The following is an 18,203-nucleotide window of genomic DNA, read 5'->3' as shown; positions in this document are numbered from 1 at the left end:
AAGCACAACATGAACAAATATCATAGCGTTGTTAGCGTATAAATGTTGAACCTAAACTGTTCCTTAAAATTAAATTTAGTTTATATACTCATTCAAAGAAATCAATTTCTATTAAACAAATTGAAATATGGGAGGGAAGGGAGATAATAAAATTTTGCGGGGGACAAAAAATGATGATCAACATTAAAACGGGGGAACCATAATTGAGTATCGAAAAAATATGCTAAAAACCCTGGAAACCAAAAAACCAGATAAATACGAGGTGGTGGGTTATACTGGTGGTTAGAAAAATAATTGAAAATTAGAGAGCTGTGAAAAATATTATATAAGCATATAAATTGAACCGAAAAACGAGAAAATATGACAGAAACCGGGGGGGGGGGGGTGAAAAGAGACGAATTTTTGACTATTAAAGAAGGAAACCCAAAACCCAAACCGAATATAACATTGAAAAAAGAAGTTCAGCGGAGATTAAAAATTTTGAAATGTTACGAAGACCTTGAGGAGGGAGTTTGAAAAATGGAAAAAAATTTGAATATGGAGGAATTGGAGGAAATGGAATATTGAGAAATTGGAGGATATGGAGCAAGTGGTGCAAGAGCTGTCAAAGATGTTAGGAAGCATTAACGTTGGTGCAAGATTTGAACGAAGAGCAACTTCTACATCTGAGGTGGGCGCTGCTGATTCGGAGGCATCTGCATCATCATAGGGTTAAAACCCATCTGTAAAAATAGTGGTATATTTTTGTCATTTAGAAAAAAACACAGATTTTTGGACTGTTGGAGACCGGAGGAACCACTCCTTTTTTTTTATATTTCGCATATTTGGAAGTGTGGAACCTCGTAACTTCAGGATTTTTGCAGCTTCGAAAAAATTAATTAGTCATGGAATTTAAAAAATTAAATTTTTCTTGGAACATTGGGTATCTTGAATTTTTGGCAAATTCAATATTCATCTTTAAATTTCGATAATTTGAAAATGTTGGAGTTTTGAACTTTTCCAATTTTCTTGGTATTCAGTAATTTTGAAAATATTGGAACTTTCAAGATTTTTACATTTGTTGGAATGACTTCGTAGCGTTGGAAATATTGGAATTTCGGAAAATCTCATTACAATTAGAAATTCGAAAAAAAATTGGATGTCGAAAATATTTGAAATTCGATAGAGTCAAGTTTGTCTTGGAATTTCGAAGTTTGGAAAATTAAAGTTTTGAGTTTCGAGAATATCGTGAGATCGACAAATACAATGTTTCTTAATTGAATTTTGACACTTTAGGAAAACTTAAATTTCATTTTTTGTGAAATTTTGATTTTTTCAATTGTTCTATCGGGAATTTTGAAATTTTGGAAATTTTGGATGTTTGCAAAAATACTTTTTTCTGGGAATTTTGTGATCTTGAGAATATTCGAATTTTGAGAATTTTGAAATCCCCAATAATTCTTATTTGGATTTTTGAGAATTTGAAATTTAGGCGAATGCAATACTTTTTAATTTCGGATTTTTGGAATTTCGAAAAAATTGGAATTTGTCAGGTGATTTAAGAACGAGTTTTTCGTTTAAAAAGTCACGGTGAACTAATTTGAGAGGTTCAATAATGACTGTTTCTTGTCTAAATTCATTACTGAAAACACTTTTAGAGCTCATGTTCCGATTTTTATTAAGAACGGGCCGAAGTTGTGCTGAGAAACCAATTTTTCAAGAAATTCTCAAAGATTGTCTGAAAACACCTCCCCTGATGCCTCTATTTCAATACCCCTGGGAGCATGGGCCGAGAACTTTTTCATGTTCGAAAACACACATTCACAAATTTTAAAGAAGCTATCACCTATTGTTCAAAAAAAAAACGATATCTTCTTAGGATATTATTTCAAACAACGTAAAATTTTAACCTACCTCCGGATATCCATTGTTCATCATCGGATTGGGCATATTCATATGGGCCATCCTCTGAAAGAATAGTATGCTTCTGAGAGAAATCAAATCTCGGTTATTCTACTACTACAAATTCTAAAAATTCAATAACGCCCAGCTTTTCCATCAAAAATATATCGAACTAGTTGGTAAGTTAGTAAGATAGTTATATTCAATAATTCAACATACCTGATCCTGACCGCGGTTGAACACCTGTTGGGTTCCTTGGTGGAACGGAGGAGCAACGCCTCGTTGGACCTGAAATCCGAAAATTTGCTGAATATCGTAATAAAAATATCTTACAGCTGCAAAATTCTGCTGCTCGAACCACTGCATCTGCATGGGATCCATTTGCCCTTGGTAGAACTGTTGCCCATGGTTCATGAATCCTTGATGTCCAAAATAATGTTGAGAATTCTGGACGTTATGCTGCTGCTGCTGGGCATTTTGAGCTCCAGGTTGCATCATTGCTCCTGTTTGGTCGTTACGTCTCGGAGCATCTGCCGAATCTCTTCTCGGTGGCTGTGGACGATGATGTTGTTGCTGCTGTTGTTGAAGCTGTTGTTGGCGATGCTGATGTTGCTGATGCAGTTGTTGTTGTTGCTGCCACTGGAAATACTGTTGTTGTTGCTGTTGTGGTAGCTGTTGTTGTTGCAACTGCCGCTCCTGCTCTACCCTCCTAGCTCCGGCTGGCATCAAATGGTCTTGTTGGATGGGATTCGGCTGTTGAACTGGGGCTCGGAAAACTTCTCCTGGACGGTGCTGATGTTGTTGCTGCTGCTGTTGGAACTGATGTTGTTCCCATTGGCGTTGCTGCTCTACATTCCTTGCTCCTGCTGGCATAACATGCTCCTGTTGGAAGGGATTCGGTTGTAAGGCTGGGGCTCGGACAACTCCTCCTGTTGGCTGTTGAAGTTGTTGTTTCTGATTCTGGAGCTGCTGTCTTTCCTGTTCAGTATTCATTGTGCCTTTTGGCATTATACCTCCTGCTAGATTCTGTTGGAAGGGGTTAGGCTGGTGGATGGGAGCTTCGACGACTCCTCCTTGACGCTGCTGTTGTTGGTGGTGGTGCTGTGGAATCTGTTGATTTTGATGCTGCAGTTGCTGTGGATGCTGCTGTTGTTGCGGCTGCTGTTGTTGTTGCTGCTGTTGTTGGAGCTGATGCTGCTGCCACCGCTGCATCGCATCTAAGGGGTTATTCGGAATTGGCTGGTTATTACCATTTCGAGCTTCGTTTGCTGCTGGTGGCTGCATGCGTTGTTGCAGTTGTTGCTGCTGTTGCAGATGTTGCTGCTGTTGCTGCTGATGAAGCTGTTGTTGTTGATGCTGCATTTGCTGCTGTTGCAGCTGTTGCTGCTGTTGAAGCTGATGATGATGCTGTTGAACCTGTGGATGTGGCCAACGCTGCATATTCAGTGGTTCCTTCTGCTGAGCCGGATTTGGCTGGTTATCACCATTTGGAGCTACGGCGGCGGCTGCTGGTGGCTGCATACGTTGTTGCTGTTGTGGTTGAAGCTGCTGTTGTTGAAAGAACTGATGATGATGCTGAGGTAGATCCTGGTAATGCAGTTGTCGGTGCTGATGCGCCTGCTGCTGCCACTGTTGTAGCCTGCGCGCATCCTGCTCTCTTGCCGCCATCCGTGGTACTGGTTCATTCTGCTGAGCCGCAATCGGCTGGTTGGCGCGATTTGAAGCGTCTCGAGCTCCTCCAGGTGTTGGCAGATGCTGGTATTGGCGTTGCTGCAGTTGCTCCTGGCGTTGCTGCAGTTGCTCCTGGCGTTGCTGCATTTGCATATTGTTATCCTGATGATGCTGTTGGTTCTGAGACGGATTTGACTGGTTAGCGCGACTTAGAGCTTCTACTGGTGGCTGATGGAGCTGCTGACGATTTTGGTGTTGAACCAGTTGATGTTGCTGATGTCGCTGTTGATGCAAATGCTGCGGTAACGGCAGATGCTGTATTTGATGGTGCAGTTGCTGCAGTTGGTTCTGAGGCGGATTCGACAGATTAGCGAGATTTGGAGCTTCTCGTGCTTCACCAGATGGCTGCAGATGTTGTTCCTGGTGTTGGAGCAGTTGCTGTTGTTGCTGTTGCTGCTGTCGTTGAGGGCATCGGTGCTGCTGTTGCTGTTGCGGCTCCGCATTCCTCATTGCATCCTGGTCTCTCGGCTGATTGTCACGAATTGGAGCTTCTCGAACTCCTTCTTGTAACTGCCGATCCCGTTCCTGACGTTGCTGTTCGTAGTTGTTCCAGAATTGAACATATTCCTGCCGCTCTCGTTGCTGATGTGGAGCGTTTGCATTTGCTTGCGCATGTTTCTGAGAATTTTCTGTTTCTTGCTGGAACTGTTCTACAGAAAGCATCCCTTCTTGAGATCCACGATGACTTGGTGTACCAGACGAGCTGCTTGGATTTGAGGTTGATGGCATTGATGACACATTGCGACTCTGAAACAAATCCGAGATGTTTCCTGGAGGAAGGGAAGAAGAAGTGCATTGGTGTTCTGTTGACGAAGTTTGGTCGCAGAAATAGTCCCATAAAGGAGGTCCTTGAGGGTTCTGGTTGCCATCAAAAGCACTTCCACGCCTGGAATCAAGAGATTGCTGCTTGGGTGGGGAACCATTCTCAGCAGCTTCGGATTTCCTTTTTCTCATAATCTGAAAAATGATAGTGTTGACTTTTGTACTAATTTTCCGAAAATTAATAACAATCAATACCAATGACGAAAGTTGGAATTCCTAAAAAAGTAGTTCTAAATTTTTCGATTTGTCTGACATGGGAACCTTAAGAACTTGTAAATCCAGATTTTTAAATAAAATCCTAAGAGTAGATATGCTAGCCAATTTCAACCGAGATATCAGTTTCAGTGCCAACAGTCGCGTTTTCAGTGCAAAACAGCAATTTTCAAAACGATTTTCTCAGGTCTAGGGTGGCATTCAGTTAGAGGCTGATACTTTATTATTCAGAACCAGAACCAATTTCTACTGAAACTCAACCCCGAAGTACTCTCATTTCAACTCGTTTAAAAAACGACTTTCAAGGTTTTCTTGATTTTTGCACTTCTTTTTTAGACACTACCTCACCTAAGGAGTTTGATATCATCCTGAGACATTTTTGAGAAATACAGTACGTAATGTATTTTTGTACAAAATACTGTGTCCGGAAATTGAAGTATAATATCTTTTTTTAAAAGACAACTAATAAAACATTTTATTCTGACTGAATTGTCTTCTGACTAAATTGTCGTCTGACTAACTGTAACCTATCTGATCAAAAACTGAACTAACCTTTTCCGATTCTTCAATGCTGTAATTTAACAATCTTAACAGCTCTTTGTCTGTCTCCTGCTCAATTCTCCTCTGGGGCTGATGATCCTGCACCTGCAGGCCTTGCTGGTTCAGTTGGTCTTCCTGTACTTGCGGTTGCTGCCGAACCGACAGGTCTTCCTGCACCTTCAGATCCTGGCGACCCTGCTGCATCGGCTGCTCCGGCTGGTCTTCCTGCATCTGTAGTTCCGGGTGCTCCAGCAGATTATTTTGCTCCGGTTGGTCTTCTTTCTGCTGCGGTTCCTGATGGTTCATCTGTTTTTCCTGGTCCTGCTCCATTTCTTCCTTATCCAAGCGTTCACACCAAATATCCAGGAAGTCAAGAATTTTATCCTCATCAGGTTCAGTTGATGCCACTTCTTGGTCAGATTGTGAAATTTGCGGAGCTTCTTGTCGTGGTCGTTCTCGATTTTCTGGTTGAGGAAGTGGAGAATCGAGAAGTTCAGGGGAATCTTCTTTCAATGGCGGCTCACGACCGTCTACCGAAGATCCAGAATCTTCAGAGCTTTCTCGAGCAACCAGAGCTTCTTCCTCCAACCGCACTCTCTTCTCGACGACATCTTCCTCAACGACATCTAGATCCGCTTTTCGCTTTCTTGCCTCCAAATCTTCTTGATGTTCAGAAGAAGCAACTTCTGCATCATTGCTAATCATTCTGTGGACAATTGGTTCGTTGGAAGTCGACGAGTGTTCGAAAGAATCTACTGCCTTTTCTTCTTTTCCGTATCCAGGTAAATCAGGAAAATATTCTTCCACCGAAGAGATGGACGAATTAGTAAAGCTTGGAAGAGAGGAAGGACCTGATCCATGCTTCTCATCTCTCTTCTCCATAGTTGGCGATTTCAGAAGTGCTTCTTGTGATTCAAGAGCATGATGTGTTGATCTCTCACCATTGGATGTTTCAGCAGTTCCACTTTCTAGAACCACGTATTCCGAATTATTCTTTTCTTCGGGTTGGCAACCTTCGTCGCCACCATGTTGCTGTGATCCAACTTCTGAATCACTTTTTGAAGCATTATTTGGATTCGAAGCCTCACCTTTTTCACTCTCATTTCCGGCTGGTTTTTCAGAAGTTGGGCAGACTTGATCCCAGAAGGACGTCGAAGTTTCTTTGCAATCTTCCCGTTTTTCAATTTCCTCCATTTTGGAATGTGGAACAGAAAATCGATGTTGTTCCAAAGAATTTTCAAAGCTATTCTGGGTGTAGGAGGCAGTGTTCTGGGGAATAATTGGATCTTCTTCTTCTTCTACATCATTGAGCTCGTCTTCATCTGTCAAATCACTGATCGAATGATCTTCATGATAATTCTCAGCTGGGGCATCGTTTGCAAGTGTACTCTGTGGTTCGGATTCAGGATTGGCAACATCTTGGTGCATCATTGAACCTTCATTAGCTTCTCTGGAAGAAAGCACTTCAAGTTCCTCGATTTCAGTTGGAGCTTCAGCGTCTTCTTTTTTTTCAAATCTAGCTGTGTCGTTTACATCCGCCAAAGTTGAAACTGAAGATTCGGCTTCCTCAGTTTCTTCAAAATTAGAAATTGCATTTGGATTAGGGGCTTGCTCATTTTGAATCTCTGTTTCTGGTGCCAAGCTTGAAGAACCAAAAGGTTCTGGAACGGATCTATGGAAGTCTTGATTGTTCTCTTTTTCGTCTTCTTCTTCAGCAGATTGATATTCAGCTTCTTTTTCATTTTCATCAGCAACTTTTTCATGAATATCTAAATCCTCGATCGATTCAGCCGGCTTCACGTATTCTTGAATGATTTCTTCTCGGGCCAAGTTTGATGAAAATGGAGATTCTGGAGTAGACATGGAGACGTTCTGCTCATCCTCTTCTTTTTCTTCACCTCCGGCAGATTGTTCTCGAGCAATTTTTTCGTCAATTGAAGACTTTGGAGTGGCCGCTGTAGAGTCCTGCCCATTCTCCTCCTCTTCTTCTTTTTCTTCTTTATCTCCTTCATCACCACTGTCTTCATCATGATCAGAAACTTTTCCTTGAGTATCGGCATCTTCGGTCACCAGTTGCGACTCTAAATCTTCTTGAATAGTTGCTTGCTGTGTAGAGGTTGAAGAAACAAAACATTTTGGAGTGGGCGCTGGGGAGTCTTGCCAATTCTCCTCCTCCTTGTCTTCTTCTTCTTCTCCTTCACTATTGTGTTCATCATGATCAACAAATTCTCCATAATCATCGTTGGTTGATGGTTTTGGCTCAAAATCTTTTTGATTTGTAGCTTTTCGTGCTGGGATTGAAGAATACAAAGGCTCTGAAGATGGCATGGGGGAGTCTTGACTGTCCTCTTTTTTGTTTACTTCCTCTTCTTCAGAAATTCCTTCATCAACAGCTCTCTGATCATCTCCCGAATTCTCGGTAACCGCTTCTAGCTTCACATCTTTTTGAGTGGTAGCTCCTGGTGTCGAGCTTAAATAAAAAGAAGATTCTAGAACTGGGAAAGAGACGACGTACCCATTTTTTTGTTCTTCTTGAACATATTCTCCTAAAGCGAATTCTTCATCCTCCTCAGCATCTTTGGTAACATCTTCATCGTTCTCGGTAACTGCTTCTAGCTTCACGTCTTCTTGAATGATTGCTTCTTGAACCAAGTTTGAAGAAACGGAAGGTTCTGGATTTGACATGAAGAAGTCTTCATCGTCTTCTTTTTCTTCTTTTTCTCTGCAAATATCTTTTCGAGAAATTTCGTCCTCCTCTTCATCAGCAACTATCTGACCATCTTCCGAATCCTCGGTAACGTCATCTGGCTCCACACCTTTCTGGGTGGTGTCTTCTGGGGCCGCGTTTGAAGTAGAAGAAGATTCTGAATCTGGCATGGGAGAGTCTTCGGCAATTTCTTCTCTATCAATTTCTTCTTCATCATCATCAACTGTTTCATTAGTATCTGAATCCTTGAATTCTGTTGAGTCCACGTCTTGTTGAAGTATTTCTTCTGGCGCCAAGTTCGAAGAACGAGAAGATTTTGGAGTGGCCGCTGGGGAGTCCTGTCCATTCTCCTCCTCCTCCTCCTCCTCTTCTTCTTCTTCTTCTTCATCTCCTTCATCACCATTGTTTTCATCAAGATCAGCTACTTTTTCATGAGAATCTGCATCCTCGGTAACTACTTCTGGCTCCATTTTTTCTTGAATGACTGCTTTTGGGGCTAAGTTAGATGAAAATGGAAATTCTGTAGTAGACATGGGGACTTCTTGCTCATACTCTTGCTGCTCTTCTTGGACATCTCCAGCTTTTCCATAAATCTCATCTTCATCATCAGAAACGATTCCATTCTCTCCAGCATTTTCATTATTGTTGGGAGTGGCAAGCTTATCTGGAGTCTGTGATAGTTCTCTGAGATTCGAATCATCATCTACATCTTCGTGATTTTTGAATGAACCGATGTGATTCTTGTCTGACGAAGTCCAGTCTTGAAGATCATCTTCATTGTTGAGGTCCTTCACAGAATTTGTGAAATCATAGGCATATTTTTCTTTTTCTCCTTCTTCTTGCATGTCGTCTTCGTCGTCTTTTTCATCTTCAATGGAAATTCTATGAAGAAGTGATCTTGAAGAACTTTCCCTGGTTGAGGACTGAGAAAGAAAATCAGAATACGTCACATTTGGAGTAGAATCTTCTGGAGTGTGTTGCACATCACCATTCTTTTCAGCAACTCTTTCAGGAGAGCTGTAATCATTTCCTTCTTCTTCATGGATTGTTGGAGAGATACAAGAAGGAGACGGAGCTGGAGATTGGCTCGATCCCATTGCAACGTCAGGTTGGTCTTCAGCGGCATCCTCGCTTTCATCGAAAACGTCTTCTGTAGGTTTTGGAGTCCATGGCACCTCCTCAGCGCGTCCTTCGTTCTCTTCATTTTCATCACTTTCTGATGCAGCTTCTGGAGTCTGTGACACTTCTACATCTTGTTCTTTGGCCTCCTCTTTTTCATTCGCTTCTACTGCAGAATCTCGAGTCTTCGTTTCTTTTGCTGTATCTTCAGTTTCTGACAATTTTGAAGCTTCTTCATTTGCTCCTTCTTTTTCATCCGCTTCTGAAGTGAACATAATCGGAGATACCGGAGCGTCATAGTAGTAGTCCGGAACATCATCTCCCATTTCATCCTCTTCACCGTTTTCTGGTTCTTCCGACGGAGTACCGGAGGGATCATCATTTTGGAGAGAAGGAGGACGACGCACGATTGGATTGAAGATATCCTGTTTATTGAGTGTATCTTCGGCGAGTGTGTCCATAGCTTCAAATTGATCATTCATGAAGTCATCATCCGCAACTTCCTCTGCCTGCTGGCTGGTGGATGGACCTGAAAAATATCACAAAATGAAATAAATTAATAAAAAACGAAGTTTTTTGTTTTCACTGAAAATTATTATTCATGATTTTTTTTTTCATTTAGTAAACGTGCTCAATTTTTTATTTCTAAAATTGTTCCTCTAACAGTGAAATTTTTTGAAATATCATTTTTTGAAAATTGACTTTTTAATAAGTTGATGTTTAAAAAAGTTTTCGGAGGGCCAGCATGATACCGTAGCACAACGTTTTATTTTTGATTGAATTTTCAAAAGAAAAATCTTAAATTTGATTCAGCTTAAATGGTCAGCCAACAATTTTCAATTTTTCTCAAAATTTTTTTTGAGATGACTAGGAAATTGTCGTTTTGTGAGAAATAGTCCTGGTGACTACACTATTGCTTTGAATTTCGAAAAAATCGCATACCCGTTTCCGACTCAGGTTCAGGTGAACGTGGTTCCATTTTGATCCGTCTGTGGTGTACTTCTTCCTGATTGTCCTCGACGTGCTCCTCATCTTCCTCGTCTTGCTCCTCATCTTCCTCGACTTGCTCCTCATCTTCCTCGTCTTGCTCCTCATCTTCCTCGACTTGCTCCTCATCTTCCTCGACCGGATGTTCGTCTTCTGAAAACCAATTTGTTTTTGTTATTTCAAACTCAAAAATGCCCTTACTTTGATTGTAATTGTATATTCTTTTAATTTTATAAAAGAAATCGTCTTCTGCCTCCTCTTCCAGACCAGTGATGCATCCGAAGCATTGCGACTTGGCCGTTATGCCAAAATACAATCGTTCCAACGTGGTCCTATCCTTTCCACAATTGCTGCATTCGCCTGCGGTCCCGTCTTCGTCTGTTGTCGCGTCTAACGGTGTTTGGGGACACGGAAGCAGAATCTGCTCACACCCAATAATTAAGGGACGGAGATAAAGATACTGGAGTAAAATAAATAAGAAAATGTTTTGATAAATTGCAACTCACGTTTTTGGTATGGAAGACGGTTTGTTTGGGCGCGACGGGCTTGAATGTGACCCTGCCCAACAACTCAACAAGCTTCGTGAGGCCGTTTTTTCCATCCACTGCCCAATACTGCGTTTGGGGTCCAACATCCACTGGGCGCCAGGCTTTTCGGAACCGAGTGGCTTCTTCCTCCGAACACTCCTGAAAAATAACCAAATTCAAGAATTTCGAGTCAAATCAAACTATGTATCAATTCTTATTCAAGGTGAGTCAGATTTTTAAAAAAACATTCAGTTATTTAAGTTCAGCAAAAGTTGAGAAATGGTATTGAGGATTCATATTATGTGTTAACTGTTCTAGCTAGCTGTTCTAATTCTATTGCGAAAAAAGAAATATTGAAAATTGGAAATGGCGAATGTTTGAAAAAATGAGTTCATTTAGTTTCTCAAAGAAACATCTCCGACAATTTTAGCAGTGAATGCCCAACACTTTTTTCAAATTGTTTTTTTCAAAATGTGGAAAGTTTCAATTTTCAGGAGACGTGAATTCAAGTCCGATGAGCATAAGAATATATCAATTGGATGACAATTCTTGTTCTCAAATGATTTAGATGTTGAATTGGGCTGACATTGCAGAACTTTTTTAAACGTTCATTTGGGATAGCGGTCCCCAGTGAACATTTGGATCCGTCTTTTCTGAGTCTAATAAAACGTACCGTATAGATGATCCTTGACAAGAAATGAAGGACTTCCAATTTGTCCTCTGGCTCAAGTTCCGGGGTCTCGACCTTTTCCTCTTTTCTCCGTCTTCTGCCTCCTCTTTTCTCATTACCTATCGGCTGGTTCGATAGGAAACTGGAAAAAAAAAGTTTTTTTTTGTTGTTTCAAGCTTAAACCCACCGATAGAAGAACTTGGCCGATTTTGGATTTAAATCGTTCATTTCGAACGGAATGCGAGCTACGCGCTCCGGCGTGCTGAACTTGATGGCCTGGATGCAAAGATCATGAACAACGTTTCCATAATGATTTTTGGCCATTAAACATTGCACGAAATCTCGGAATTTTGTTTTCTCATATCCATCAAGGCTGGATACAACAGCCCAACTTTTTGTCAATTTGAGTGGCCAAGATTCTGGCTGAAAATATACATGAATTATTTTCAAGTAGCGATTTCGATGAAAATGATTATGAATATCTGACATGAAATTTTTGGCTCTGATGGGTTTGAAACACAATTCGAAAACTTTTCTCTAATTTTTTAAGAGATTATAATTTGATTTCAAACTGTTTGGAGGTAAAACTCCTAACACTCTAGTCATAAAAATTTACAAAAAAAATAATTTTGTTCCAAAATACAACAACAAACACCAGCTGATCTCTAGAATCTATAAAAGTGCACTCCTTTGCTGTCAGCGTAATAGTTACCCCCCAAAATACGTGCTCTACTAATCTCCAGTTTTAAGGCTTCGTACTACTAAAATCTGTTTCCAAGTTTCTCTACTACATCGTTTTCTATTCGTGTTCAACGCACCTGGTGTTTCAGTGAAATGTTATGTTTCTAGAAACCAAAAAGAATTTCGATTTTTTACACAAAGTAATTTTCAAAAGCTTTACTTCTTTTCTCTGTTAGAAGCCCAAGTCAACTTTGAGCTCATTGATCTTGATTTCTGTAAAATATATTAGTAATTCATTGATTGATAACTTACTCATCATAGCATCGTTATTATTTTACTAGTTGACAACTTTTTGATATTTTTCTCAGAAATCGAGATAATTGAGTTCGAAATTGACGGTTTGGGTGGGCTTCTATCAGAGAAAATACGGTAGGTCAAATTCGCAATTTTTTTGTACATAAAAGCTCCATTTGACCATAAGTGTTTGACATTTGTATTGAAAAATATTGAAAAATTTTTAAAGCTCACCAAATTTGGCATCGGCCGAAGGTTTTTCGCACTCAAGGCGAGGCTTGAAACCTTTGGCTCTTGGCGTGGTCTGAGGATCCGTCTTTTCTGACTCCGACTGAAATTGGGGAACGAATCCTTCCAATTTCTCCAAATTTTTTTATGACGCTTGGTATCGAGTACCTTTCCCAACACTTCTTGGTACTTCTCGAATGAAGTAAAATGGTGTTGCTCACCATATTTGCCAATACTGAAAATTGTTCTGAATTACATTCAACTAGTAACCACTTTGCATTTTAAAATTTTGAAAATCGGTCTGCGTTTTTTTGGAATTTTTGGATATTTCGGAATTTTCAGAATTGACGTAAAATTTGGATTTTTCCGAATTTTTTAATTTCTGTAACTTTAGAATTTTTCGATTTTTGGAATTTTCGGATTCATTGGGAATTTTCGAATTTTTTGAATTTCTCAATTTTTCGAGCTTGTGTTAGAATTTGTTTTAAGACTGAATTTCAGAATTTTTGGGGTATTCTAGCAACGATTTTTTGAAAAATTTCGATTTTGAATTTTGAATATTTTGAAATTTTCATAGATATTTTTGATTTTCAAATTTTCTAAATTTTCGAATTTCGGAATTTCGAAAGTTTAGGAATTTTTCGGATTTTTCGGATTTTTTTTAAATGTTTTGAGTTTTTGAGCTAAAATTTGTTTTTGAAAAATCACGATTTTTAGTTTTTGAAATTTGAAAAATTGTGAAATTTTTGAAGTTTTCGAGGTATTTTCTGAGTTTTTTTTCGAGAAATTTCTAAAAACTGGATTTCTGGAAAGTTTTGAAATTTTTGGATATTCTAGCTAAGAATTTGGTTTTGAAAAAATTTGAAACTTGAGTTTTTGCATTTTGGAAACTTCTGGAATTTTTTTTGAATTTTTGAATTTCCAAATTTTTTCATTTGTGAATTTTCACAATTGTTGAGTTTCAATTTTCTGAGTTTTTAACTGAATTTTTCTATCTGAATTTCAAAATTTTCCAAATTTTTGAATTTTTCGGAATTTTGAAAGTTTTGAAAATTTTTGATATTTCGGAACTTTTTTGAAGCTTTTTTTTCTGTTTTCCGGGTTGTTTAATTCATATGTTTTGTTTCAGTTTTTGAAAAACCCAAATTCCAAAAAGCGTAAAATTTTTGAAACAATAATTGGTTTTCAAGGAATGTATATTTCAGAAAAAGGTTTCATGTTTTGATTTATCTATTCTCCTCGCTATCAAAATTTCGATATTTTTTTCATTTTTAACCAATTAACATGAAAATTTTGTTTACTGTTTTCCTATTTTTTCCTAACAACCTATTCTTTCCTAACAATTTATTTTCCTAACAACTTTCAAATTTTCGTCCCGGGTGGGCGGGGAGGAAATTTGTGGAATTTCTCGAGACTCACCTGTCACCTCTTCTTCATCTTTTTGTCTCTCCGCATTTCGAGCTCTCCTTCTTCCATTTCCTAAAAGAAGCAAATATAAATTTCGACATAATTATAACTCTCTGCTTTATGCTGATCTTTTGACTAGAATGTAATTTACTGGTATTTAAAGAGAATTCTAGAATCCTAAAATGCTAGTTCTAAAGTACAACATCAAATATTTCGCTGGGTATTCTCAGTTTTAGTACTTACCTCTTTTAGTTTCCGTATTTCCACTTGTAGGAGCCGTGCTTGTGGATGGTACGTTTCTGATGTCGACCAGCTGATCCCCCGATTCAGCTGGACGAGAGACGCGACGAGTTCCTTTTTTATTTCTTCTTCGTGCCATTGTTGTTAGTTGTTGAGCTCTGAAATTCCAAGTATCAGAATCATACGGCATAACATTTGAGCAACAAGAAGGAAATTATGAGATCATGCAGAAAAAGGAGCTACATTTGGAAGTAGAAGAGATTCTGTTTTGCTTTTTTTTCTTTTCAAATTCACTTTTTCATTGCTAACATTACGTTTCAGAATGTATCGAGAAATGCTTAAACAGGGAAATGTCGAAATCTACTGTGATGTCTGGCCGTGTGATAGAGAGTGTGGCAAATTTCATAAGCCGTTTCTCAACACTACTAGTAAGTTTCAAAATTCAGAATATTGTTACAAAGCGTCAATTTTCAGAACTTCGGCAATTGAAGTCGAGGACAGAGTCAGTGGACCAAGTAGCGAAGAAGGAAGGTGTGAGCTTCAGAAAAAAATTTTAGCGATGAAATGAATTTTTAGCCAAAGAAAAGGCAAAAGGAGCGTTTGAGGAGATCATGGAAGCAGCAGCAAGAAAGGTTAGTTTTTCCGGGTTCTGTGAAATTTTTATTGGAGAGACGGATACATAGTTGAGCGCCCCAAAAATGGAGAAGTGTAAAAATACCGTAGCCTAAAAAATCAGAAAAATTCCAAAACAACTTTGCTGACAAAATTGGAAGTTTAGATTTTATCATTTTAAAGGTGTGGGAGGAGGACATAGGAAGATAGTTCCCGAAACTCCATATATATGAGTTCGAAGAGAAGTTGAACACGTGGGCTCACCGATTCAGGTAGCGCGCCAGCTGAGGGCCAGTGAGAATGTTCGGAAGGACATTTTCGGAATTTTTCGATATCTCGAAAATTTCGATTTTTCGTATTCCGGAAAATTCCGATTTCGAAAATTTGATATTTTAACAAATTCCTATTTTGTCTACTTTTGAGATGGAGCCGTCAGTACTATTGTTTCGGATTACTTCCTAATATCAGGTACCGTAATCTAACCTTTCATCAGTAAAACTCCAAACATCGGGTCCCAAAGTACAAACTTTCCAATCTTCCTTCTCTAAACTCACGTGAAATAATAAGCAGTTGAGAAAATGCAAACCACAAATTGAAGAGAAAATTTTGGAAACGCTGAACTTTTCCAGCGGCCTTAGTTGGCGAATTTACGGGACCTTGAAATTAAAGAATCAAACATCCTACAGGAGAACTCTAAATTTCAAAGCTCAAACTACAAACAACATGTCTCTAAGTGTTTATCTTGGTCACCTCTTCCAAAAAATGTATATGTGATATCAACTAATTGAGGGGTCGAAACTTTGTTTACTTTATCTTCAAGTCCCGTGATAGTTGAAATTTCGAAATATTGGAAATTCGGAAGTAATGACCAAAGTAGAGAGTGAATGACAAAAATGTTCCAAAAACCTAGTTAAGTTAGCTTTGGAAAATCTAGCTATCGAAAAGAAATTCTGAAGAAAAACTGTGAAGGTTCTGGTTTGTGGGACTAGCTCCAATTACCGTATAAGCCGTATGAGAAGGTTCCTAATCACCTCTAAAGTACTTCTGTTAAACGGTCCCCGAATAATTCTACTGTGTCTTATTTTTTTTGTTGAAAATTTGAATTAGTGAGTTTAGAGCTAAACCAGAGATCTTGAAAATATGGATGATCAAAGCCCATTTTCATTGATTTTCACAATTCACCTGATGATAAAGCAAAAATTTTTTAGAAAATTTTCATAATTTTAGGTGCGTGACTTTCGCGCTTTTTTCCTTCATTCGGATATTTCCAGAATTAAGAGTGGAAGTATTCAAAACTCAAACAGATTTGATGCTCTGAACGTTTGTCCAGCTACATGGATATCAGATTTTTCGCAAAACTCAGAAGTCGAATTTTTGAATTTCTATCGAAAATTTGAGAATATGTGTAAAACGTTCAGAATTCACTCCCTTCTCGAAATTGGAATAATAGAAACCCCAACACTTCAGAAATTATATTGTTAGAAAAGTTTTGGAACATTCTATAACTTGAAAAAATCTAAACTATAGATTTCAAAACTTGTGAATAACAGAATTTCTGAAATTTGGAAATTCTCGAGTTCTCAGAACTAGGGTTTCCATGCGGGTAGCGGTATACCCGCCCGTACCCGCCCGTACCCGTACCCGCTTGATACCCGGAACTTTTTGTGTTTGCAGACAATGCGCGCAACTTGCCGACAATTCGCGCGCATTTTCGGTTTCTTTCCGAAACAAATTCGTCCATTTTTACTTGCTGATGAATTTTTATACCTGAATTATTTTTTATTTTCACTTTAAAACTTTTTTCGACATTAATAAGCGTCGAAAATTGTCAACAAATCATTCAAAAAACATTTCAATCGAAGTGTCGGCAAGTTGCGCTCATTGTCTGCAACACACAAAAAGTTCCGGGAAGCAAGCGGGCGGGTAGCGGGCGGGTACGGGTGCAGGCGGGTAGCAGCTACCAGTTCGCTACCCGCCCGTCATGGAAAGCCTACTCAAAACTTGTAATTTTGAGAATGTTCCGAAATTTAGGAATTCTTGCGACTTTTGATGATTGAAGGAATAAAGTTTGACATTTTGAACATTTCAAAGTTAAAAAAAACAAAACTTTTTTAAACCGAAATTTCGGGAAGTTTTTTTTCAATTCGGAATATCACAAGTTTCCGAAATTTTGATTTTCAAAATTTCCGAATTGTTGGAATCACGGAATATTCCGAATATCCGATAATTTACGATGAAATCTGTGATAGAAATGCCTCTCTAACTTTTTACTTTGAGGTCAATTATCTCGATTTCTAAAAGAGATATCAACAATGTGTCAACTGATAAAATGATCGTCATAATGTCCCCAACATTTCATCAGTTGACAATTTTTGATATCTCTTATACGGACCAAGATAATTTATTTCGAACTGGACAGTGAGTGCCCTTCTATTACAGGTTTTACTGTGAGTTTCTGATAATTCGAAATTTAGAAAATAATATTTTCAAACTACAAATTCAGTTAAATCCCGTGTCTGACTAAAATTTCTTCTTTGAAATCTGAGGAGCCTTGTTTGGTTCTAGTTTGGAGCATTTTTTGATTTCGGTTTAAATCATAACATCTCGAAATCATTTTGAAATTTTATGCCGGAAAGTGAAAAATAATGATAATGAAAGGTTTGATAAGGTTTTGAGGGATCTCTGGTTTGACTAAATTTGCTCATTTTTCAAAAGTACAAAAGTGTGATAATCAAAAAAAAGTCAGACCTTTTTTTTCAAAATTTTTCCGTTTGATGATTATATCGAAGCAACCTTTTTTAGATTATTTGAAGGCACGAAACAATTTTGCTTTTTTGCGATTTCTTAAGCTCAGTTCTTATTTTAGGGACATCAACAAGTTCTCGAGAACATTCTTCTTTTTTTTCACTTTATTCTTCTTCATCCCTATCCCAGTTTCAAAAAAAGAGGATAAGAAAAAAAGAGAAGAAGAAACCTCGTTTCCGCTTTCTAGATCTCCCATTCTCTATGTTGTTCTATCCGAAAATATTCTCTTCTTCTTTTTAATTTTGTTTCGGCTTCTCTAAAAATCGAGAATCGAGGAATAACTTATAGAGTGGTGACAATGCTCGTCTTCTGGCACGCAAAGGACAAGGAATAATATGTTTATCAGAATAGAAAGGAATATATGTAGAATGAGATGGATGAGGTTTACATAATAGAGTGAAAATGTCAAGAGTGCGAGAAAATGAGATGGCATTACTTGAACAATAGAATAAACAACATCTGAGAAGAAATGATAGTTTTTCGAGACAAAACATGGGAAAATGTGAAGACTTTGGGCAAATGTGAGCCAATAAAGTGTGTGAGAGAGTGAATAAAACAGTTTTAAAGTTTTGAAGATGCTAGACACGAATCAAGATTTGTATAGAAGATGAGATAAGAAATAAGAGAAAATCAAAAATAGTGGAAGTTTGCGGAATGGGACTTTCTGAAATTTATCAAAAATTTATAAAGTGTCGGATTCTTCACAATTTTAATATTCCGAATTGAATATTCAAAGAAC

At 38.4% G+C, this 18,203-nt stretch overlaps 2 protein-coding genes across 2 annotated transcripts; one reads left to right on the top strand and one right to left on the bottom strand.

Annotated features, from left to right (window-relative positions):
• Positions 1-659: 659 nt before the first annotated feature.
• CBG17418 lies at positions 660-14,186 on the bottom strand (the record flags this gene model as incomplete). Its single annotated transcript, XM_045239177.1, has 11 exons — positions 660-722; positions 1,894-1,947; positions 2,101-4,569; positions 5,191-9,542; positions 9,956-10,460; positions 10,507-10,686; positions 11,201-11,339; positions 11,385-11,620; positions 12,407-12,635; positions 13,786-13,879; positions 14,051-14,186. The coding sequence occupies 11 exons, from the start codon at positions 14,184-14,186 to the stop codon at positions 660-662; spliced, it is 8,457 nt and encodes a 2,818-aa protein (XP_045096200.1).
• A 183-nt stretch (positions 14,187-14,369) lies between these two features.
• On the top strand, positions 14,370-16,141 carry CBG17417 (the record flags this gene model as incomplete). The annotated part of the gene is made up of 4 exons (XM_045239176.1): positions 14,370-14,475; positions 14,522-14,578; positions 14,624-14,679; positions 15,887-16,141. The coding sequence occupies 4 exons, from the start codon at positions 14,370-14,372 to the stop codon at positions 16,139-16,141; spliced, it is 474 nt and encodes a 157-aa protein (XP_045096199.1).
• Positions 16,142-18,203: the final 2,062 nt, after the last annotated feature.

This window comes from Caenorhabditis briggsae (genome assembly GCF_000004555.2).
Source record: "Caenorhabditis briggsae complete genome, chrX, whole genome shotgun sequence".
In the NCBI taxonomy this organism is placed as follows: Eukaryota; Metazoa; Nematoda; class Chromadorea; order Rhabditida; family Rhabditidae; genus Caenorhabditis; species Caenorhabditis briggsae.
Note: the sequence above shows the minus strand (reverse complement) of the source record. Positions and strands in the feature narration are given on the sequence as shown.